Below are 24,391 nucleotides of genomic sequence, written 5' to 3' on the forward strand. Positions count from 1 at the left end.
GCCGTGTCTGCCCCGTGGCTCTCTCTGCCCTTCCAAGGGACTGCTGGTCAACCCTCTCTGTCCCTGGGGCGCTTCGTTCCCGGTCGGGTGCTGTTAGCTTCCCGCCACACGGTTGAAACAGAATCAAGTTTCAGAAAGTTCTGAGTTGTAGAACTCAATCACTGTAAAAGAATGATAGGAATATGGAAGGACCACAGACTTTGTGAGACTGTAGCTCTTACCACGTAAATGCCCAGTGCCTTTAAAAGGCCTATCTGCTCCTAGTGAGGCAGCCTGACCCTCAGCCGGAGAGGTGTGCTCCTTACCCATGTGTTTGTAATGCGCTTGGTTTTCTGCTTTCAAAGTCAGGCCCACGGTGCCAGAAGTTGGGGCTCGGTGAGTTAGGACATGGGCGTGTTCGCTTCCTCAGGTGCCTAGGCCACTTCTTCCCCCCCACCCCCGGTGCCCGGGAGCCCTACTGTGTCGGCAGGTGTGCTCTGCCCTGCCTGTGGCCCTGGGGTGGGGGTGGGGGTGGGGGACGGCCTGGGCTTCCCCACCCACTCTCAGACTTGCGATAGCCTCCTTGTGAAGGTCGCTTCGATGTCACTCCCGCGGAAGGGCAGTCATTTGGGGGGGTTGGAGAGAGTGGAGAGGTGTGCTGTGACCCAGGCTCTGCTCTGCACCCCCAAACCTTTGCAACTCTCCCAAAAGCCAGCCATGTCATGGCTTTGAAAATCACCTCCTTTGTGGCACCTGGGTGGCTCAGTTGCTTAAGCGTCTCACTTTGTCTCAGGTCATGATCTCATGGCTCGTGGGTTCAAGCCCCCATATCGGGCTCTCTGCTGTCAGTGCACAGCCTACTTCGGATCCTCTGCCCCCCCCCCCCCCCCCCCCCCCTGGAAGGGGGTCCCTGGCCCCAAAAGTAAACAAACATTTAAAAAATTTAAAAAAGAAAACAAAAAATACCTTCCAGGTGAATTGTGAATTGTCCAGGCTCCCGAGCCCCTTCCAGAGCTAGGCCGAGCCTCAGTGACAGTGAGGAACATTTCAGCTCTTCCCAGAGAGGCTGCCTTGACAACACATAAGGAAGTTGGGGGCACGTTGGGTTCCTTTTGCCACTTGGAAGTGATGGCCGAAGGGGCTGCCCTCTGGCAGGGGCCGAGCCCTGGTGAAGGGGGATGTAGGGGCCCGGCCTCACTCCTCCCTGCAGGTTTGTTCCCGTGGCCACAGGCTCCTTTGTAGAAGGTGTCTGGCCTTCCCAGCCGGTGCTCGAGGGCTACTGGAGAATGAGGCCCGTTTACGTGGCCGCCGCCTATTCTGAGGCTGGAAGGACCCCATTACACTTTCGGGTTTACCCCCCTCCCCGCTGTTGACAGGAACAAATCTGAGGCATAAAGGAAGAGAGAGCTGCAGTCACCCGTCCGCTCACCCGAACAGGGGCTGACAGGTCTGCGTGTACCGTCCCGCGTGCACGTGCAGGGACGGTCGTGTGGCATTGTTAGAGGGCTCACCGGCTGTTGGTCGTGAGACGATGCTTCTCAGCTCCTCGGCTGCCCCCTGTTCCTTCATCATAACTTAATGGCCACTTTTCTCATTTCTCGGAGCAGTTTGGACTCCCTTCGCTCCCCATTCTAGCTGTGTTTCGAAAATTCCTGTTAAAAGGAACCGTAAAATCACGTGGCTGGTTCTGGTGGTTCTGTGTGTGGTCTTGGTTTGGTTTGCTGCTTTCCTAGCGTCGCTTTTAGGACTCTTTTCCACGTTGTCTCAAACTGCCTGAGATGCTTAGCAGGGATGCCCGCACGTGACCCGATTTCCCTGAGGCTCCGGGGCACGGGGGTGTGGCCTGTGCATTTTTGTTGATCTCTCTGCTCCCTCCTTGGCACTGTGGACCCAGGGGATCTCCACCCGTGCTCTCCAGTAGACAGTGTGAGCCACGCACAGAGCTTCAGGTTTTCTAGTTACCTCGTGAGAAAACCGGAAGAGCGGAACAGGTAAAGTTAGTTGTAATAATAGATTTTTTAACCCACTGGTTGCCACATGTTTCTCGACACGTGGTCGGTGCACACTGTTACCGGGGAGGCGTTTCGCACCTGCTTTTTACCAGGTCTTTGCAGTCCGGTGTGTTTTACGCTTCACAGCACGTCTCAGTGTGAACTGGCCACATTTTGGGGTCTCGGCCGCCGCTGGTGTGAGCGTTGAGCATCTGTAAGTCAGATGTGATTGCCGCTGTCCACATCATGTTTAAATTTGTACTCGCGGGGCGCCTGGGTGGCTCAGTCGGTTGAGCGTCCGACTTTGGCTCAGGTCATGATCTTGTGGTCTGTGAGTTCGAGCCCCGCGTCGGGCTCTGTGCTGTCAGCTCAGAGCCTGGAGCCTGTTTCGGATTCTGTGTCTCCCTCTCTCTCTGACCCTCCCCTGTTCATGCTCTGTCTCTCTCTGTCTCAAAAATAAATAAATGTTAAAAAAATAAAAAAAAAAATAAAAAAAAATAAATTTGTACTCGCCAAACACTAGTCCACGTTCTTTCTTCTGGCCTCCAGACCATTCTGTCTTGTTTTCCTTTCCTTTGTCATGTGCAGACACGCTCTCCTCTGCAACCAGCAGAGGACCCTGCTCCGGGGGGGCTCTTAGCTGGGTCCCCACAGGCTTATTAGCAGGTGCTGTCCGTTCACTCCTTGGAGGCCCCCCGAGCTCTTCCTGTGTATTCCCCACCCATATGCCACCATGCCACAGTGGCCACTGTTGCTGCCTCGTTCCCGTTTAGCTCCATAAAGGCGGTCCCTCAGTGGATCACCTCAGAAAAAATAAACGATTTTTGTCTAAAGCATTTCAGAGACTTCTGTGTCTTAATTTGAATTAACGCGTGGCTCTTTTTGCATGGCATCAACTCCTCCCATGGCTTAGGCGTTTATATTTCTTGGAAAATGAGTTTTAGGATCTGTGGTCGGAGCCTGCTTTTCAAGAAGATCTTCCATGATCCTTTCTCTGGGAGGGTGCCAAGTATTTTAATGCCTTAAAAGAGGAGCCAGAGGTTGGAATGTTTGACATTCTCTCCATTGAACAGGTCCTCAGCCCTCTCCTGTGACTTGGGCTCTGTTTTGAGGTAGCCGAGGGGATCTTGGCCATAAGAGGACCCCGCTCCTTTTTTGTTTTTATTCCAGAGCAAGATAGTACTGCAGAACTAACAGAAACCAGAAGAAAGTGCCGTGACCCCACCAGTGCAGCCCAGTTAGGAATATCAGTTTTGTTCGTTGGCTTCCATTGTTCTATACAGATCATAAATTTGCCCAACTTTTTACATGTCTCCAAATTAGTGCACATATAAGTTTTTGATATTCTATAGTATTTAGAATAAATTGTGCATGTGAAACTATACATGTGTACTGCCTGTATAATTTTATGTACACATTTGTGTGTATTTCTCATGTTGCTAAATATAAGTACAATTTTTTTAATTTAAAAAAGTGTTTTTAATGTTTATTTTAGAGAGAGAGCAGGGGAGGGGCAGAGAGAGAGGGAGACACAGAATCCGAAGCAGGTTCCAGGCTCTGAGCTGTCAGAGCCCAACGCGGGGCCCGAGCCCAATGCGGGGCCCGAACCCACGAACTACGAGATCATGACTTGAGCCAAAGTTGCATGCTTAACCAACTGAGCCACCCAGGCACCCCTATAATTACAATTTTTAATCTGTTTAAAAATTTGGTTAGTCTGTCTAACCGTTTCTCTACAGTTGGACATCAAAGTTGTTCCCTGTTTTACAGTTACAAAAAATCTAAGAGGCATCTTTGTGCAAAATACACGGCTCCTTCTTTGGACCCCATTTCTGAAACAGTTCTAGGAAGTGGATTACTTGAACAAGCATCGATATTTTTGTGGCCAAAATGGGTTTTCTTGTGCCCATCTGTAATCCAGCCATGTGTATGTGTTTGGGTTTTACTGATTCCTTAATTTTAAAAAATGGACTGTAAGCGAAGCCACGCCATTTATTGTTCTGTTCTTCAACTCTTTCCCCCCTGGGAGACCGAACGTGTTCTCACTTTCCGTTATAGACTTTCAGTTCTTCGATGGACTGAATTTAACCTGTGAAAAGTTGTGTCGAAATCACAGTTTTCTTAGTTTTTATGCATTGTTTAGTGATTAACCCGCTGATATTTGCCTAATTTTTTTTATGACTTGGGCTTGCCCAGCAAAAGTAGGATTTGGGTGGTGGTTTGGATTTTTGCACGGAGGTTACAGAAATGACATTCACTTCTCTTTCTCTTTTTTTTTTCTCCCCCTCTAGATATTCTCTAAGTGGTGGAGGAACTTCATCCCACTGAAATTCCTTTGGCATTTGGGGTTTTGTTTTTCTTTTTTTCCTCTTCATCCTCCTCGTACAAAGTCAACGAGAGCCTTTGCTGACTCGGCTGCAGTGGTGCGCCATCCGGGGGCCGTCCCCCCACCCCGTGCCGCCCGTTCCGGGGCCCCGCGCCGCCCTTTCTCCCGGCCTGCACCGCGTGAAGTCTCCGGGGGGTGGGTGGGTCAGGTCGGCTCCTTCAAGCGATCATTTTATTTTATGGTTCTTGTTCTTAATTTTAGCCAGTGTGCACATATCAAGGAAAGTGTCTTTAAAAACAAAAACAGGCCCTGAAATGTATATGTGGGATCACGATAAGGCCACATCCGAAATGAAACCTCAGGTATCCTGCTTTAAGTTGATCACTCCCCTCCCCGGGAGATGGGGAATCGCTCTGGTGGGTCAGTGTACAGATTGTATATAGTGTCGTTTTTACGGAAACCCTTCTGGCGTGTGTCAGGAGTCCCCGTGTACAAATTGGCCGAGTGCTTCTGTAGATAATGTCAGTGGAGTAAATATTTGACAGGCCGTAACTCGAGTCTCTTGCCTTGCCTTTATTACATGTAAATTTTGAATTATGTGATCAGTGATTTGGGTTTTCTTTTGTATCTGCAGGGTTTGCCATTAATGATAATAAGCACCCCTCCCGCGAACACTCTTTGTACCTCCACACACGCACACCGCCCTCTCGTCTGCCCGACAGCCCTCTTGGTCCCCGTAGAGGTTGATTTCATTTCATTTGATGGTACTATTTCTTAGTGTTTTAAATCGGAACATATCTGGCCTCATGAAGCTTTAATTATTTTAAGTTGCTCCCCGATGAAGTGCTCTCGTCTTAACATTTGTTTGAAATTGTGCCACTGCCAGCCCCGCGCCCGCTGCACCGTCCTTTCTGGTAGGATCTCCTGTCGCTCCTTGTGAAACCCGCGTATCATCCTGCCCACCTACAAGTGTCTGAATGCTTACATGAATAAATTTTATAACGCACTTGTTCTGCAGTGTGACTCTTGAAACGTGACTCTTCAGAGGGCAGTGCACCTGTCGTGGAGGTGTGTGAGTGTGTGTGTGTGAGTGTGTGTGAAGAGGGTAAGACATTTCAGCGCTTCCAGAAAGAAGAGCCCACCGTGAACCTGCCGCATGTCCAGGTCTGCTCCCTCTGCACCGTTCAGACAAGATTGGTCATTGAGAAGGTAGAGCTAAATATTGCTCATTGTCAAATCGCTCTCTCTTCCCAGGGACCTTAAGGGTTGTTTTGTTCTCTTCAAGGAGCCCGGGTCTGCTCTTTGTCAGCCGGAGGGGTCCGTATTTTTCTGGGCTTGTGGCAGGACCTGGCTTTGCCAAGGTGGGAGGCAGGAGGAAAAATTTCTGGGTCTCTGGGATGGGACATCGAGTTCCTGCAGTAATACTTGACCAGGCGCACGTGGCACTGTTCTGCGTTTGTTGATACAAATCGTTGTCCTCTCTTGCTGGCGTAGCAGTTCTCCAAGGGGAAGACACAGGATTTTGGGAGCAAGGAAGGTACCGGGTAAACTTTGGGATGGAAGGTCTGGTAGGTGCCGACACAGCGGCCTGGAAGTTCCAGGGAAGAGCAGAGGCCCTGGGCCGGAAACGTTTGGGCGTGTGCTGCTTGTCTAGAGGTGCTAATGGAGTGTAGATTTCAGAGTCTAAAATTAAATCATGATTTTTTAATTAGAAATGGAATGATTGATTTCTACGAGGGATGCATTTTGGTGGGGGGAATAGAACTGAATGAATTGCTGACTCTCTGTGTGGGTTTCTGCATCAGGAATATTAACTTGGGTGACAGGACTTGAGAATGTTTCATTCCGTGTTTCAACAGAATGTTTTGTACGAGCAAACAGTTTGTTTCCCTATGTGAGGCATAAGCCAAAGATCCGTTTTGTCCACCGCAGGAGAATCGCTCAAAGAAGCGAAGCGGTGTTCCCCGGGAGTGGGCGGCTTGTCTGATTGTCAGCCAGCCGGTGCAGACAGCAGCTTTGCAGGTGGACAGTGACCTCAGGATCACACGCAAAGCCAGTCTCAGATGGAAGCGGTGGTCCTGCTGACTGGGAGACTGGATTATTCCGGTGAAGCGAATCGGTGTGAAGGGTCAGTACGTGTTCCAGTCGCTAGACCGTAACACACCGAGCCGTCTCCCAGGCAAAGCAGATTAGTCTTGTAGACCTTAAGTGAGTGTCTTCTGTTGATTGAGCTTCTGGGGGGATATGGGGTTTGGGAGGGTGTGAAAAGTGGCTCTCTTCCCCACGTTCTGGCTGGCCGCTTTCTGTGCACACACAAGCTGAGGTCTGTGCCTCTGAGGGCATGTGGGACCTGTGCCCCCTCAAGGGCCTTGTGAGCGGGGGAGGCCGGCGCTGGCGGAGCCACTTCAGTCTTTGTAGGACCAGGGACCGGAGCTACAGTGGAACCCGGCTCAGACAACATCACCTCTGCTGCCCATTAGACCCTCGAGCCCAGCGTCCAGGATGGATTTGCTAGCTTTTGGAGGCCTGTTGATGCCAAGGCCCTGTGGCCACAGCTTGTCCACTTACAGACTGTAGACGGCCGCGGCGCGCCTAGCGTGGGAGAGGCCTTCGTGGAACCCAGCGGCTGCCTTTTGGAAACAGGCAGTGGGCTGTGTCCGGCTGGGTTTTTACGCCTTCTCGAAATCGTCTTTTGTGCGTCCCTGCTGGCCGCGCTAATAAGCAAGGTAGCCGCGACTATCTCGATGTAACCACATGCCACACACCTGAATCCAACAGTTTTGTTGTCCAGTTAGTCTTGTGAAGTGTCTAGTTCATTCTTCACGTGGCATTTGTACCTTGCTTTTGGCAAAACGTGGTCCGTTTATAAACATTTTTATATTTCCTTAAAAAAAATATGGCTTCTATATTTCTGCTATAAAACATGGCAATAAATGGGGAGAGTACTGCAGGGTGTGTTAAGCACAGGTACTGTATCCTGCAAGGGTCAATAAAGTTCACAGAAAATTGTGTAACTCGGTCTCGTGTGTGTAGAGGGGACAGGCTGAATGGCTCCCCCAGAATTTATGTTAAAGCCCTAGTCCCGTCCCTCCCCCCGCCCATGGTATGTGGAGGTGGGGCCTTTGGGAGGGAGTTAGGTCACGAGGGTGGAACCCCCATGACGGGATTAGGGACTTTCCAAGAGAGATCTGACCCCCCCTTGCCCTGCGAGGACACAGCGAGAAGACAGCTGGCCGTGAACCACGCAGGCTCTTGCCAGACACCAGATCTGCCAGCGCCCTGATCTTGCGCTTTCCCGCCCCCAGAACCGTGAGATACATTTGTTTTTTAATGTTTTTTTTTGTTTGTTTGTTTGTTTTACTTTTGAGAGAAAACACAAGCGGGGGCAGACAGAGGCTCTGAAGCTGACGGCAGCAAAGCCCCGTGGGGCTCAACCTCGTGAACCGCCAGATTGTGACCTGAGCTGACGTCAGATACTCAGCCGACTGAGCCACCCAGGTGCCCCTACGTTCCGTTTGTAGGCCAGTTTTTGTTACAGGCTGGACTCAGGTACATACGGTTGTCTCTGAACTCCCCATATGTTCCCGGCAGCTTGGGAGCGGTCTCACTTGCCCACGTGACTTGTACCTAACGTTTGCTTTGATGTCACGGGGACACAGAGGTGCTGACGGAACGGAACCAGTTGTATCATGGACACGGTTTGGGCTCTTCGCTTGGAGACCCTGAACTAGACCACCTCATCCTCACACCCTGTAGGGTTTAGTGACGGGTGATTGCTACAGAGAGCATTTTCCTGATCTTGCCTGTGCCCTGTTGGCCGCCTGGTGATGGGTTCACTTTCCCAGGGAGTTGGTCCTACCCCTGGGGTGTGGGAGAAACAGCTGGTCTCCAGGGGCCACTTGTCACAAAGGAAGTGGAAGCCAGCCCCTCTGTCCCCTTCGCTTCCATCCCTCGGGTTGTAGTCCTTTTATAACCATGGACCGGCTCCTCGTGAGGTTCTGTCCCCCCAGTTCGGCGGCCGCAGATAGACGGTCACAGACCAAGATTCCCGCACGCTCTGTGTGTCTGTTTCACACCCACCCCTGCGGGACCGGCCACGTCCGCGCCTCGACAGCTCCCTCCCCGCAACCTGCCCACCTTAGGCGAAAAGAAAGACCGGACGAGGTTGGTTATGTTTTGCCTTAAAACTTCAATATGCTGGATTGTGGCGTGAGGTATTTTTATTCCCTTTTGTTAGTACTTAAAACCATCTGGTACATGTCGTAAGGCAAATGATTAACACGTCTTGGGCTACTGGTCCATTTGCACATCGCTGTTGCCACGCACACCAGTCACGGCTCCCCCGCATCGGGTCGTCCTGTGTTTCTTAGGTAAGGGGCTTTCCCAGCTGTGGTGCGGGCACTGGGAGATACTGGTTGGATCGGTTGCCCCCTCTGGACTGTGTCAGAAAGGGTTTAACTAGGGGATAGCAGCCCCCTGTCCTCCATGGAGACCAGGCACACGGACTCTGCCTCGTGGGCGCCAGCCGTGTCCCCTGTGCGGTCTGTCGAGGATGCGCAGTGTCCTACTGGTGATACCCCATGCGGGCGGGGGGGGGGGAGGGGGCAGTGAGTATAAAAAGGAGGAAAGAATGTTTTCTGAAGACAGACACAATATATACTACTATTGAATGTGCAATTCCAAACCACAGTTGCAGGATACAGGTATGACGGGGGCCGCACCCACCCTCCGGACGTCACATCTCACAAATGGCCCTGATTACGGACATACGGGTTCTCATGCTTGTGAAACAGCAAACACCACGGCTTAGCATCTTCGGTCGGACACACCACAGCGAGACCGCGGACGTCGTGCTCGGTTTCTGCTTCTCTGAACAGAGCACAACCCGCTACGGTCTGTAAAGAGGAACCGCTTCAACAATTTGGTCAACTTGTGCCAAGAACAGCGTTTCCTTGGAGCATAAGACCCCAAAGGGGAACGTACTTCGTGTGCTGCAAATTGCTTATTAATCGAAGTAAATCCTACTAACTTGCTACTATTATAAAAGTAGAAAGATTGAAAAAACGAAATCGGAAAATGATCTCATTTTGCTTAAGACTGTGCCATATGTATCACAAACATTGGAAAATCCATTTGTTTTTAAAATGCACCAGCCTGTAAGTCAAAAGAATTTTCTTTTTTAAGAAAAAGGAGAGCACTTGCCCTGTCTTTTTTGGTTGAACGGATGTGGTTATCCCGCTTTTAAGGTGCAGTTTGTGGAAGAAAAACCGTCATTTGGCACGACATCAATGACAACGTTTTAATACTGGCACAAGCTAGAAAGAGCCCACCAGGACAAGGACGGACGAGCCACCAGCGTCCGAGGTGGGAGCACGGTTCCGTTCAGACGACACGAACAGCTCGAAAAGACAAGGTTAAAAATGGTTTTGCGGAGATAGAGGAGAGGTGCTGTGAAACCATGTTTCGCTTTTCCAGACAGGTGTTAATTTTACTAGGCTTCATTAATACAGAGGGAAAGTAAGTGTCTCCCGGGAAAGCAGCCACCGCTCACACCAGCAAACAGGTCCTGCCATCAGTACGCATGGGATTCTTTGTGACTCAGGATGTGGGCGCGGGAAGCCGAGCTGGTCGCACTGCGGATCACCTCCATCCACCTAAGACCAGAAAGCGAAATGACGGTCAAGGGTCACTTGGTCTCATAAGAGCGTCCCGATACTCAGCGTGCGTCGTGACTTACGTGACGTGCAACTCCAGAAGAGTTCCTGAATGAACTCCTGCTACCCAAGTGAACAGAAGCAAGGCTAAGGGTTCCTCTAGGTGCTCCTGAGGAACGGTTTGAGGACCACCGGCCTGGGCGCTCATTTTGTAGACCACAGGAAGTGCCCAGGTGACGCGGCAGCACGCTCCACGTGAAGCGGTTGGAGATGAGGTGGCTTCCTGTTCTCCCTCCTGGACGGTGACGAGCAGCCCGTTATATGCGTTTGGGTAGTTGCGGTGTATTGGCGGCTGTCAACCACCCGGGTGGACAGCGTCTGGAGGTGTTTTGGGTTGTCACGGAGGAGGGGGTGCAAGTGGCCTCTAGTAGGAGGGGCCAGGATGCTGCTGGGCATCCTCTAAGGCACGGGACAGGACCCCCCCCACCCCTCCGGACAGCCGAATGGACTCCAGGGTCGGCAGTGTTGAGGGGAGGAGGCCCTGCCTCCGTGGAACTGGTAGCAGGGCTTTCAAAAGTCTCTAATCACTGGTCTTTTTAGGATCAGCCCCCTAGTCTAGGTTCTCTGGGCCAGGCTCAGATTTGAGAAGAGTTCTCCGCTGGGCTCACTTTTCGAGCAGCATACCTTACGGGGAGGCTTTGACTTGAGTTTTCATTGAACACCGTGTGGCTGCCGCTGAACTAACGTCGTAACCTGTGGGCTCATGGAACCCATGGGGACGAAGGAACACGCCGTGTGCTATCAGCATGGCCAGGAAAGACCGTCCTCCCTAAGCGGGCAGGTGACTGTTAACTCTGCCTGGACTATGGCCCGAGGACCCCACCGCCTGCCCAAGTGGCAGGATGCCATTCCTGGGGGCCCAGAATTCCTACCTGAAATTTTGGGAAAAGTCTGAGGATTGTGGCTCCTGGGCCTCCTTACACCACGTGTTAGTCTTATTAAGAAGGTAACCCTGAGAAACATTAGGATTTCTTCTTTCCTCGAGTGGTCTTCTGGCCCTAGCACAGTCCGGCATATTCCGACTCAATACTCCAGAGACTAAAACAACACGCTCGCTAGAGATTTAAAAGTGTACCGTGTGTGGCCCCGACACGGTACAGGCTAAGGACTGATGTCACTACCCAGGGAAGTCTCAGTTTTACTTGCTTCTATGAAAACAGAAGTGGATATGATGTTAGGCAAAGGGGACGGCCCGCCCCGCCCCCCCCAAAGGTCAGGGACATTTTGGAAGTGAGTAAATGCCCAGGCCTGCGGCGGGCAGGGAGTGGCTGCTGCTATAAACCTCGTCCACCTGGCTCACGAGAGGGTGGCCTTTTCCTGCGGCCGCCTGTGCGGAAGGAAGCGTCATTACCTTTCAAACGTGTACTCGCTTTCGGCCCTGAAGTAGTACACGTGAGACTTGAAATGCAGCTTGAACACGTAGTCTTTGTGGATGTCCTCGGACTCGGAGGGAATGGTGAGTGAGTAGCCGAGCAGAGGCAGGCTTGCCAGGGGGTGATGGTCCTGGACAGAGGCAACAGAAGGGGGCTGCAGGTGCTTGGGCCTGAGCAGTGGCTGCCTTCCTTGCAGGCCAGCTAGTGGGACCCCACGCCTTCATAAGCTTTTTTTTTTTTCCCCCATGTACTCCAGAATTTACTAATTTTAAGAGAGGCAGATAGAGAATCCCCAGCAGGCTCTGTACTGTCAGGGCAGAGCCCAGTGCAGGGCTCGAACTCGTGATTTTGGCTCCGGTCAGGATCTCCCAGTTCAGGGTTGGGCCTCCAACCGACCAAGCCATGCAGGAACCTTCAGTGAAGCCCTCCCCCGCTCAACCAACCAGGCTTCGGCCGGATTGCTGCAGACGGATGTCAGCCCAGTTAGAACCGAGGCTCTCCGGGCCACTGTGCAGGGCGGGACCCCTTCTCACACACCGCGTCCCTCCCTCCATGCCCGGGCGGGTGGCTCAAGGGCCCCGTTGTTCGCCCTTCCAGAGGAAGGACGGCCCCTGGCAGGTGTACTGTCCCCACTGTCCCATGTGGTACTTACCTGGTGGGACTTGTAGAAGAACAGGCAGAAGTTCGTGAACACCACCCACAGCTTCTGCCACCCGTTGCTGTTTTTGAATTTCCTCAGCAGGTTCCCGGACAACTGATTCTGAAAGACAAGCACGCACGTAAGGAGCACAAGTGGGGGGCGCCCTCGCCGCCGGCAGCGCGCGGCCTGGTCTTCGCGGTCCCGCGGGACTCCTGGGCGGGGCTTCCCGCATGTGACTGAGGGAGAGCTGTTCTCCCTGCAGGTGGAGTCTCGGAGCCTTATTTAATTCTTGGCCCCTGTTACGGGTTGATTTGCGCTGTTCCCCACGTCCAGCTGTGACCTCAGGTGTTCATGGGGGTTGTCATCACAGGTATACGGCAGGAGCACATCAGGCTCCGTCCACTGGCCCTGCTGTCCCTCGGAGAGACGGGGAAAGGATCCGTCACCCTGGGTGACGGGCTGGCGGGCCCTGTGCGCCATCTAGTGGCCTTGGCGGGAACGCTGGCCTGCAGTGGAATGTGTCCTGGCAGGGGGCCGCCTGTGACTCCCCGGAGCTGAAGGAAGAGTAACCATGGGTACGGAGGGGCGTTGCGCGGTCGTCCTGCCCGAACTTTCTAGCTCTGAGGCCCGGGTGGAGGAGCCCCCACGCCGCTGCAGCAGGACACAGGCTGCGCAGCCCCACGGGCTGTGCCAGGACACTGAGAAGGCCTGCTGCTCGTTACTGGGAAGACTAAAGCAGGAAAGGATGCTGGGCACAGTTCCACAGTTGTGTGTCAAATGGGCAAATTACTACATTTAAGAAAAATTTATAAATATACCTTAGTCTGCGTTATTCTATTCCTCCGGTACTCTTCCTATAAAGCATTATTAAATGACCTATATAAGCAAGGTCCCCGCGGCAGCAGGAGAGAAGTGTAAACGTCTCTGCCCTCGAGTGGCTCACAGTCTGATGGGGAGACTGACTCAGGGTGAAAGGAGGTGGAAAGAGCCCACCCGGGACTTAGCTGACCCGAGGGGGACACTGCAAACAGCAGGGGTGCCCGATAGAGCTCCCCATCCCCCCGCATCACTCTATTCGGCTGCCATCCAGCCATGGGCAGCAAGTGACAAGAACACAGGGTATTCGGAGTTACAGGCAGAACTGGGGAGCATCACACATGATTACGTGTCACCCAGAGGCGAGGAGGGAGCGCACCTGCCTTCTACTGAACCCAGTTCTTCCAGCTGTTGGCATCCAGAAGATCTCCTAACGCCGGTCCTGCATCATGTACACGCCTTGCCCCAATTCTAGGCAGGTCCACGGGGAGGTGCTAACTTCCCACGGCCACCTTTCTGGAACATGCCACGTTCAGACTCTCTGAAAGCTCCCTGCTGTCCTAGTGGCCCCTGTGGTCACGAACTGCACTCAAACTCCTCTCCCCGTGGCTTCACTTGGGTACACGTCTGTCTCCTCAGGTCACATGGCCCCGAAACTCTGCCACCTTTTCTCTGACACTGCTCTCCAGAGGCTGAACCCACTGGGGCAGAGGACTCAGGTCTGCCTCCAACGTGGGCCAGTCCCCTTCTGCTGCCTTTACCGGGCAGGACAACATCTGTGACCCAGACGCCCCGTTTCCTCACTTTCACAGTGGCCCCCCTCTCCTGGACTCCCCCAATCCCCAGTGGAGGGAAGGCCTCTGCTCTGCCCTCTTCCTGGCTCACATCACTGCTCAGTCTTTATTCCGGACTGGATTGTGTCTCCTGCAAAGATAGGTTCAAATCCAAAGCCCTGGTACCTGTGGACGTGACCTGATTTGGAAATAGGGTGTGTGTGGATGTCAAGGTGAAGACGAGGTCGTACTGGGGTAGGGTGGGCCCTGATGTGGTAACCGGCGTCTTTTTGATAACACACACCGGGGAGACCTCCAGGCGGGATGGAGACAGGGGTGACGCATCTACCAGCCAAGAAACACCCAAGGAGTTCTGGCCGTTCCTGGGGCTGGAGCCTCCCTCGGCTTCCAGCACCACGAGGGACGAACTTCCCATTAACCAGTCCGTGGCAACGTGTTCTGGCAGCCCGGCGAGCCCACAGAGACCCCCCCCCCCCCCACGGATCCCCCGTCAGTGCTGTCCCTTCCATCCTGGTCCTCCCCTGCATCCAGACTGCCCACCCCTCCCCAGGCCTCCGGCACCTGCCAACTCCAGTCTAGGACACGAGAATGCTCCACTGGCCTTCCTACGTGGACCACCCCCATCCCGCATGCTCCCGGCTTGCCCATAACCCTGCGGGTACGCCCGGCACACCTTGCCTTCCCCACCCAGCTGTCCCCAGGGCACGTCTCCACCTGCACGGATTCTGCAGGAGATGGGACGGGAAGAGGTTCCGGGCACGGGGCTCGGCAACCATCAGGAGGGGAACGAACTGCCTGCTCCCCGCCCCCATCACCCAGTGGGATCAGAGGACCTGGGAGAAGGCGGCGGGGGGGGGGGGGTGCATGCCTGGCACCGAAGGGGCCCATCGCAGACACTACACTGATGCCACGTGCCCGTGGCGAGGCCAGGGGCACCTGCAGAGGAACAGACCAGCCAATTCCTGAGTATTCAGCCCACATTACCGCTCCTTAAACCCACACGCCCAGGGGCTGTGGCGGCTGCCAGACTTCCTCAAAGGGCCAGATGGTGTGTAGTGAGGCTCGTCAGGCAAAATCAGATACGCGTGGTAGCCATTTAAAAGCGTCCAAGCCCGTTCTCAGTTCCTGCACTGCGAACAGCCAAGGGGGGGCGGGGCCGGCCTGAGGGCCACTTTGCTGACCGGGTTCTGTTCGCTCACCTGACGACGCACACGGGACCGCGGCTGCGCAGGCCTGTCACCCCGAAGAGCTGGCCCTGAGGACGTGTCCAGGCCCCACCTGACTCCAGTGTCTGCTGCGCCTGAGCGGCCTAAGTGCCTTCAGGGCTTAAAAGGGGGGCTCCAATCCTACCAACCTCCCACGCTTCGTCCTGCCCACACCCCGCAGAGGTCCGTCTAAAGTGGCGCAAAGTCCACCCCTCAGTGACGCACCTCCGCCTGCTTCCCTGGACCCGCTGGACAGACTCGATTTCCTTCCCGCTCCGGGGAGAATTCTCCAGCCCCACGGTGGGAAGGGGGCCGGGCAGGAGGACCAAGTCCGGCCCTGTGGGGTCGAAGGAGAGGGGACGTCCGCTGCCAGCCAACAGGAGGGCCTGGGCCTCGGACGTGTCCTCTTGAGGATGTGTTCAGACAGGCGCGGGTTTCAGGACACCCTCTGTGGCAGGGAACTCCACAAAAGCAGCTCTGTGGAGCCGTGAAGGTCACTTCTGGAGAACAATCCCAGACAGTCCCCACAGACTAGCCATCAAGAAGGGTTTGGCACGTTCCCAACACTGTTGCTTCAAAAAGCAAAACAAACTGCCGTTCTCGGCCCACAGCCTCCCAGGACATTTTCTCGGGCCAGGCCCGTTTGGGAATTCAGTTTTCGGGTTTAACAAGATACTCCGGCGCCTCTGTTAGATGGCACCCCCGGAAGCAGGTTTGGGGGCAGCAGCCCGGCATCGAAGGGGACCGTGTGCCGTGTCCCAGGGTTTCATCCGTGAACCGCGGCCCGCATGGCCCTGGCTGGCACCAGCGTTCTGACCCCACTGCCTCCCTGGACACCTGCCTGGGGGGACGGGGGGTTCCCGGCACCTGCACCCCGCCCGCGCCGGGGCCTCTGTCCACGCGCCAGTGCGCATGGATAGCGGCCACCCCACAGCCAGCTCCGCAAGAGGAGGGACGGCCTGGAGAACGAGAACGAGAGAGCACCGTGCGGGCGGCCCGTACCTCCACGGCGACGCTGAAGTCCACCATGGACACGCTGGTGTTGCGGTGCCAGCACACGTGCACCATGGTGTTGCCGCGGTGCGGGGCCTGGCGCTCCAGCGATGTGCGCGACGCGCTCAGGTCGTCCTCCGACTCCTGGTCGGCCACCGCGGCCTCATCGGGGGACTCTGTGGGAGGCGGCAAAAGGCAGCGCTTCAGACGTCTGCTGGCCAGGAAAGGGACCCCTTGGGGACCCTCCCTGGTGCTGAGTGGGACTGGACGGCCAGGGGCACTCCCCTGGGGAGCCCCGTGCGCCCCCAGAGAAGGAAGCCACGTTAGCAGCCATCTCTTGTCGGGCTCCCACCCCAGCTGTGCGTGCCGCGGAGCCCCTAACACACTTGAGCGCTGGGGTTGGGGTTCTCTCCCTGCACGTGGACCTTCTGGACCACGAGCCACCGTGCCGGCCCAGAAGAGAGGACTTCCCTGCTCCCTCGCACTGTTCTGAGGGGCTTTTTTACTCTTAGGAACTGGAAGTTCCTTGATTATTAGCTTTAAACACAAATGTCAACCACAGATAGGAGCCCACCTGGTCGGGTGGTTTTTAAGTGCAGCGGGATACCCTCCCTCCATCAGCCAGAGCTGTCCCCCGCACTCCCCCGAGCCTAGTGCCTGGAGGTGATGCGCCCGGGGGGAGGGGGGACACCAGGGAAGCCTCTCCCTCCACACTCACTGTGGTCGGGGGGGCTGCTGGCCAGGAACTCGGGAGTGGGGCCACTGCTTTTCTCTGCCAAGTCGATGGCCATTTGTATATCCTCGACCCACTTTTCCATCTCGGATCTAGAGCTGAAGAAGAGGCAGACGTCAGGTCTTCAGACCACAGCAGGTGGAAGGAGAAGCAGGTGAGAGGTCAGGAGTTACCTGGCCGCCACGACGAGGGACTGTCGCTGGCCCCGCAGGGTCAGGCAGTGGGGGACACCCCACTCGTCTTCGCTTTCCTCTATCTGTGGGATGAGTGTGCAGAATGTTACTGCCAGAGGCAGGGGGACACGCGGTGCATTTCCAAACGTTTGCTAAACTGGCTACAGCTCAGAGGAACCGTGTCAGAAAAATCACATTCGGAACACCAAAAGTGTTTTTGTTTTTTTTTGTTTTTTTTGGTTGAGCCCATAAACTTCCTTTCATCCAACCACTGAGGGGACTGAGAGTTTAAGCCAGGGAAATAATCCTGGGCAGACTGGCATTCTGTCTGCATCTGCCAAACAAGGGTCACAGATCACGGAGACCTGTCCACCGGCACATGTATGGGGAAAGACAGGTGGCTGCTCGATTGGGCGGGGGCTCTGCCTTTCCATGTGGATGGAGAGGATGGTCTTTCAGGGCCCCCAGCGCCAGGCAAGAAGAAGTAAACGGCAGATTTAGACCTCATGGCCACGTCAGCTCGCTTCCTCACTTGATTCTAGAAGAAATGTACGCAGGCATCCTGTATGCGGGACGAGCCATGTCCTGAGCCCCTCTTGGGGAACCCGAACTTTTAAAAATTCTTTTCATACGTATGGAACTTATGTGCTTTTGTGCACGAATTTTCCTCTGCCTTTATATCCCCATTCTACCCGATTGTTTTAAAAAAGTATTTTTCGGGGTGCCTGGGTGCCTCAGTCGGTTAAGTGTCTGACTTCGGCTGAGGTCACGATCGCATGGTTTGTGGGTTTGAGCCCCACGTTGAGCTCTGTGTTGAACGCTTGCTCAGAGCCTGGAGCCTGCTTTGGGTTCTGTGTCTCCCTTTCTCTCTGCCCCTCCCCCACTTGTGCTCTGTCTCTCAAAAATAAATAAATGTAAAAAAAAAAAAATTAAACAAGGTGCCTTCCTCACGTTATGAGCTCCTGCTCCCGTTATCGGGCCTGAGAACTGCCTGCAGCCCGCAGGGCGGGGCCCCCGATCTCATGCCCACGGCGCATACTCACAGTCATGCCGTAGAGCGGAAGCTGCCCATGCACTTTAAACTGATTCGAGGCCGTCAGCCCCCTGCTCGTGTACAGCAAGACGTCGTTGAACTGGAGGAGCAATGACAAGTGCGGATGAGACGGGCGGGCCGCACTGAAACAGCGGGGGCCCAGAGCAGGTTTTCGGAACCTCCCTGGCAACTCGCTGGTCTCGGCAGCTCCGGTCTGAGCAGCACAGGCTGCTCCTCCCTCCTCCCAGGTGGCCCAGGGCCAGCCCGGGACCCGACCAACGGCCATCAGCACTCACCAGGAAAAACATGCGTTGCTGGAGCCCCTTGCCGGAGAGCTTGCTGAGGCTGCCCAGGCGGATGAATTCCTGCGGACGAAACAGACCCCGAGGCTCGGCTGGGAGCACGCACACCTGCGTCCACACGGAGACTGTGGCTGCCTCGTGCCAGGGTCCCCGTCCCGGTGCAAACGACAGCGGTGGTGGTTACAGTTCACTGAATGCCGTGCTGAGCTCCTGTCCTTCCCAGGAGCCCACGAGGCAGGGACGACGGTCAGTTCCACTCGCAGAGAAAGCAGTGCTCAGAGGCCCCCTTGTGAGCCTGGGACTCTGCCCTTAATCCCCAGGCCCTGGGTTTCCAGCTGCGAGGGGAGGGGACAGGGGCCACAGAGTGGCAGCAGGGGGCTGGGGAGATAGATGAGCCACAGGAGAGTAAGGGACAGAGAACCTGCTCCATGACTCAGTTCTGGTTCTTAGAAACAAGTGAACTGTGTTCTGGGATCAAACAAGAAGCGGCAAATGGGTGTCAGGAGCTCCTCCCCCCAAGACTAATAAGCCCCGGAGGCCATGCGTCATTTGGGGCACTTAAAACCCCACAAAACTATTTTTTAAATTGTGATAAAATACACATAAAATGTACCATTTGTGACCTTTATGCACTCAGCATACCCACTACTCCTCTAGGTGGGGAAATTTTCATCACCCAAGAGGAAACCCCGCGCCCGATCAGTGGTCACTCTCCCTCTCCCCTTTCCCCAGCGCCTGGCTCCCACCAATCTGTCTTCTTTCTTTATGGATTTGCCTATTTGGATATTTCACGTAAACTGAATCTTGTCATATGTGACCTTTTGTGTGTCTGGCTTCATTCACTTCTGTCTTCAAGTTCCATCCACACTGTAGTATGTACCAGAACTTCCCTCCTTCCTGGGGCTGTTTTGTCATATGGACATATCACATTGTGTTTATATGCTCACCAGAGGGATGATGGACGTTCACGTTCAAGTGTTTGTTTAAACACCCGTGTCAGTTCTGGGTCTACATGGAGGACCGGAATGGCTGGGTCATGGGGAAATTCTATGGCTAACTTCTTAAGGAACCGCCTAACTTCTCCATAGTGTTGCTTCTAAAATGTGGCTGCAGGTCCGTTAACATTTTTCCGGCGGGGTCTCTGTCCCCTTCCCTTGGATATGGGTGGGCTGGGGACTGATCTGACCAACAGAGTATGGAACAGACACTATGTGACTTCCAAGACTAGGTCATAAAACCACATGTGGCCTACGCTGCTACGAGCCCTGAGCTGCACATAGAAGAAGGAGCACGCTGAACGCAGGGTCAGCCAGCAAGGCCTCTCATGGATGGGCTCTGTGGTGCGCGGTCCCAGCTGAGCCTCCAGAGGTCCCTGCCAGGTATCCGCCTTGAACCCTCCAGACTAACCCATCTGGGACGCCCGTCAATGTCACAGGGAGCAGAAGAATCACCTGGCTGAACCCTGTCCAACTGCTGACTCACAAAACCAGGACATACACTGAAAAGTTGTTTCCGGCCACCAAGTACTGGAGTAGTTTGTTACTTACCAACAGATTTCTAGAGCACCTGCCAGCAGCTTTCTCTGTGCTCATGGCAGCTACTGAGCCAAGGACTCGGCCAACTCATTTTGATCCTATAGACTTTTGCACAGCCTGATTCAATGCTCCGTGTTTTATGAAATGTGGATCAAAGACCGTGTCTGCCCACAATTTAACGGATGTGTTTTGAGACCAACAAAGGAACACATAATAAATCCCTTCAGGACCCCGGGATGGATGCTGTCGGACATCAACAAGGCGATACGAGGAGATGATGTCTGGGGGGCCGCTTTCATCACCGAAAGGCAGTGAGAGCGGGATGGGGGCCCTAACCTGTTCTCCTGCCGCACATTTGGAACACATGCGTCTCCCAACAAATCTTGAGGGAGCTCAGCTGTTGCCTGTGTGGGACACAGGGTGGCCTGGGACAGTCACTGCAAAAAAGACAAGGGAGCACGTCTGCATGTCTGGCAGGCCTCAGCGGCACGGAGCAGAAGGGCTGTGGACTCAGACGTCAGTGTCTGGGGCTGGAGACGGAAAAGGTCTCGCGCCTAGAATTTTTTTTAAACCACAGAAGAGGGTGGGGGAAAAGGCCCCTAGTGTCTTAAGAGCGAGCTGCTTCCTTCTGGAGGGAAATCCAGTCCACATCTGTGAGTTTTAACCAAACAAAGCCCCCCCACCCCCCACCCCTCCAGTCCCTGCTGCTCTACCGGGAAGGCGGCCCACAGCACTTTGTTCTATGGGGGCGGGGGGGGGGGGCGGCTGATTCAGGCCCAAAGTGCTGTGGCATGTCTGTCTCAGGGAAAACGCCTGCCCTCCTGGACGTGGTGCAATCTCAGGCTGACCCCTGTAGGAGGGTGAGCAGGATTACGCCAAACGCCAAGCTAGGAATCACACTGCCACTGCGTGTAGCCCAGGGGGTGTCTCCAAAATTATGTGCTCACGTTCAAATCTCAATTTTTAAAATTCTACCATAGACAAACCAGAGCCTTCCCCCCCACCCCTTAGGTTCTTTGGTAACTTAAATTAATGATAATCAATTAGCTTTGGTACATGGAATGATACCCCATTTTAGAACTTGTTCCCCTGAAGGCCTGTGACTCCCTCCTTCCCATTTCATTCAGAGTTGACTTGAGGCTGGTTGATGAACACAAGAATATGGAAATAAGGTGGTTACCTTTATAAGCAATAATGACCTCTATTTATTAAAAAAAACTTTTTAAAATAATTGTTTACTTTTGAGAGAGAGAGAGCAGGGGAGGGCAGAGAGAGAGGGAGACAGGAAATCCAAAGCAAGCTCTGTACTGACAGCTCAGAGCCTGACGTGGGGCTCGAACCCACGAACCGTGAGATCATGACCTGAGCCGAAGTCGGACGCTCAACCGACTGAGCCACCCAGGTGCCCCAGCTATCTATTTTAGAACATCCAAAGTTAAGAAAAAAATCATACCGAGTCCAGTGGCCTTTACTAAGGCTTCTGCGTGGATGGGTAAACGTGGTCATTGTGTGCTGAGGTCTGAATGTTCTCACCAGCAGAGCCGAAGTAAATCCCCACTTTCACCGCCCCCTCCTCCCCCAGCATTTACCACATACACCTGTTCTGACAATCTTTCACAAACAGTTTTCCGGTCAGTCTTGTCATTAGGCTCCCTGGCAGAAACACCCAGACACACACGGGGTTCCCTCATCTTCCCTGCCTTACAGACTTCAAGTCTCCGGGGCAGCTGTCTGTCGGACAAGACTGAAAGCCCCCGGCAAACCGGACACGGCACCTGTCTGAAGACTAAGGCAGATACGCGGCAGATCAAAGACACGAAAATTTTCTCTGGAACCTGGGTGATGTGAACTTTGAAATGGGGGAGCCCTAGAGATAAAGTTCCCATGGAGAGAGTTGATGAGTTGTACCCCCTAATATCTTTGATCCCTGGGCAATGATTGTTTCCTGGGAAAAGAACTGAAAGCAGGCTGCTATGTGTTTTCACATTCCCCTTGGCCTGGAAGGAGCGTGTGTGCCCCACGAGGCCCCACTTCACTGTGGGTGGCCTACGTTTCATGAAGGGTGCTGGGTAGGTGAACGTTAATGGCCTAAATGAATGTGCATCTCTCCTAGGGTCACGTTTTGGCTAAAATGTTATTTTAATTCTGAATTAAAATCATTATGCACAGAAAATTCCATCTTTTAAAAATTCTTTTCATACGTATGGAACTTATGTGCTTTTGTGCACGAATTTTCCTCTGCCTTTGTATCCCCATTCTACCCGACTGTTTTATTTTTTATTTATTTATTTATTTTTTTCCAACGTTTATTTATTTTTGGGACAGAGAGAGACAGAGCATGAACGGGGGAGGGGCAGAGAGAGAGGGAGACACAGAATCGGAAACAGGCTCCAGGCTCTGAGCCATCAGCCCAGAGCCCGACGCGGGGCTCGAACTCCCGGACCGCGAGATCGTGACCTGGCTGAAGTCGGACGCTTAACCGACTGCGCCACCCAGGCGCCCCTACCCGATTGTTTTAAAAAAGTATTTTTTGGGGTGCCTGGGTGCCTCAGTCGGTTAAGTGTCTGACTTCGGCTGAGGTCACGATCGCATGGTTTGTGGGTTTGAGCCCCACGTTGAGCTCTGTGTTGAACACTTGCTCAGAGCCTGGAGCCTGCTTTGGGTTCTGTGTCTCCCTTTCTCTCTGCCCCTCCCCCACTCGTGCTCTGTCTCTCAAAAATAAATGTAAAAAAAAAAAATTAAACAAGTATTGCTCCTTGGCTTCTGTTTTCATTTACCTAACTTTAAAAAAGTAAAATAAGATGTCTCCAATCCTGTCAGAATACAGTAGGAAAAAAGTAAATTAGCAAATCAACCAGGAAGGAGAAAAAGGAGGTCATAGCCTTGCTTTATCTCCTTCTGACCCAAAATTGGGCAGTGATAGTAACGCTGTCATGTTCAAGGCATTGTCCCAACTGTCTCACAGCTGGAAGGAAGCCATTTCACTCAGAAGGGGGAGATGTTAAACTGGAGAGCCCGTATTCAAAAGGTTCAAATTTAAGTCACTTAAACATTGCCTTTCTGGCTTCACCTCTAACAGCTTGCTTACTTACCCTTCCCGGAATCACAAGATTGTCGATGCCAATCAAGTCTTTTTTGAGTTCATGCAGCTTCTGGAAATTCTCCATCTTGATCATCGTACCGTGAAGCTGTGCCACCATTTCAGTAACCTCTGCCAGAGCAGCTGACCAAGGGAACAGAACCGGAAATGGCAGCATTAATGGCGGACGGGGGTCTGTTTTCCCATCAGACTTCCGGGGGGAATATCCTCCAGTAGCCGCCCGAAGATAGAGGCTGTCCTTCTAGGGGAAAACACTATTTCTAATAAAAATCTCTAACAAATAAAAATTTGCAATATGAATTTATTTGCTTGAGTTTCCCCAAAGCATCTTGGAAATGAAAATGGCCCCTTTGTGGCTATGTGGTGGATAGCTGTCTTTCCACTGGAATCACTTGGCACAGAGGGGATCGCAGTGGAATACGAACTAGAATTTTGTCTTCAGGGCACAAGTTTCTGTCCACCTCCTGTTCCCTGGGAAGGACAGAGAGGATAGAGAGGCCACAGAAAAATCTGGGGCAGACAGGGGATCTTTCTGTGAGAGAGTCTCCTTGATAGTGTGACGCTTCTGGGCAACTAACATTCCAGCACACCCCAGTCCTTCCTTCTGCAGAAATCACATTTTGCCAAGATGGTTGCAAAGAATGACGGCAGAAGGAAGCTGGTGTTTGCACTCACGAGAGGGTCTTCCCTACACTGGGAGGCATCTGATCTGGAAAAGGAGATCCCCTTAGGACACATTTGGGTGACATGTAAACCCACAGTAGCTATTTAGGTATTTTTGTCAAGCAGTACTTGTCAACTGAATGCCAGTCTTCAGAACACTAAACATGTCCTCGCCCCCAGCACTTCAACATTGGAAGGGAAGTGATCCTTGCTTTCTCCCTGGGGATGCAAATTAAATTCTTCCCGGCTTATCACAGAATGCCTTGTCCCAGCCTTAGTGACAAAACCCAGGACTTGCTCAATCTTCAGACATTTACTGGCCGGCTTAGTCCAATAAACAGTCACGGGGCACTGAATGCTTAGTGGGGGTGGGGTGGGGGGACTGAGGAGGCTCTAAGAGGAAAAAGATGGCACCCTGGTCCCTGAGCGCTCATGGGGAGGCATCTCGAGAATGGCTCTTGGCACACTACATCCCTCACGAGTAGTAAACATATACCTTTTCACAACTACTCACGAGTAGTAAACATATAGCCTTTTCACAACCATGCTATCTTAGGTCTTAAGCTAGGTAACCGATGCTTTTTCCATTTAGTTGTCAACCACAGACTTTTTTTTTTTTTTTTTTTTTTTTTTACCGGGGATTGTTCCGTAAAATGCCAGCTGGGCAAGCCAGCCAAGGACAGTACATGTGGAATGAAAGATGTCCTTCACCTTTCTGGCTGATCTAGCCACACAATTCTAAGTCCTCCCACCCGGGTGTGGCCAACTGGCAACTGCTATATAAGACAAGGTAGGCGGGTGGAGAGGGTCACCCGACCTCGAGGGTCAGGCGCAACCTCCAGGCTCCTAGGAGGAGGAACCCTGTGCCAGGAGAGGGTGAGTAGTGGCAGTAATGACTCCAAGCAGAAGGAACAGACTATACCGAGGTGCAGAGGCACGAAGCACCATGGTCTTAAAGACTAACGACCTATGTGTGACAAACCAAAACCACGTCACCAGCCATTTCTGTCCCCTTCCGTGA

General features: G+C 53.3%; 2 protein-coding genes and 1 long non-coding RNA gene across 7 annotated transcripts in view; 2 read left to right on the plus strand and 1 right to left on the minus strand.

Moving 5' to 3' along the window:
- Window positions 1-7,302, plus strand: part of STK24 (serine/threonine kinase 24) — a 123,662-nt gene extending 116,360 nt beyond the window's left edge. For all 3 annotated transcript variants that reach the window (XM_040487207.1, XM_040487206.1, XM_040487208.1), the window contains one exon: window positions 4,262-7,302. In XM_040487207.1, coding sequence (XP_040343141.1) covers window positions 4,262-4,298 — 37 coding nt within the window. In that variant the 3' untranslated portion in view covers window positions 4,299-7,302. The remainder of the gene's footprint in view (window positions 1-4,261) is intronic.
- Window positions 7,303-7,407: 105 nt separating this feature from the next.
- On the plus strand, window positions 7,408-8,946 carry LOC121037780 (uncharacterized). Its single transcript, XR_005793975.1, has 2 exons — window positions 7,408-7,605; window positions 7,888-8,946. It is a non-coding gene; the product is annotated as an uncharacterized LOC121037780 (long non-coding RNA).
- Window positions 8,499-24,391, minus strand: part of FARP1 (FERM, ARH/RhoGEF and pleckstrin domain protein 1) — a 300,031-nt gene continuing 284,138 nt past the window's right edge. For all 3 annotated transcript variants that reach the window (XM_040487211.1, XM_040487212.1, XM_040487209.1), the window contains exons 19-27: window positions 22,700-22,830; window positions 18,067-18,135; window positions 17,781-17,870; window positions 16,738-16,820; window positions 16,550-16,662; window positions 15,841-16,007; window positions 12,036-12,143; window positions 11,362-11,513; window positions 8,499-9,950 (exon numbers count right to left, since the gene is read on the minus strand). In XM_040487211.1, coding sequence (XP_040343145.1) covers window positions 9,869-9,950; window positions 11,362-11,513; window positions 12,036-12,143; window positions 15,841-16,007; window positions 16,550-16,662; window positions 16,738-16,820; window positions 17,781-17,870; window positions 18,067-18,135; window positions 22,700-22,830 — 995 coding nt within the window. In that variant the 3' untranslated portion in view covers window positions 8,499-9,868. The remainder of the gene's footprint in view (window positions 9,951-11,361; window positions 11,514-12,035; window positions 12,144-15,840; window positions 16,008-16,549; window positions 16,663-16,737; window positions 16,821-17,780; window positions 17,871-18,066; window positions 18,136-22,699; window positions 22,831-24,391) is intronic.

This window comes from Herpailurus yagouaroundi, unplaced genomic scaffold (genome assembly GCF_014898765.1).
Source record: "Herpailurus yagouaroundi ecotype Mexico unplaced genomic scaffold, PumYag 164, whole genome shotgun sequence".
Lineage (NCBI taxonomy): Eukaryota > Metazoa > Chordata > Mammalia > Carnivora > Felidae > Herpailurus > Herpailurus yagouaroundi.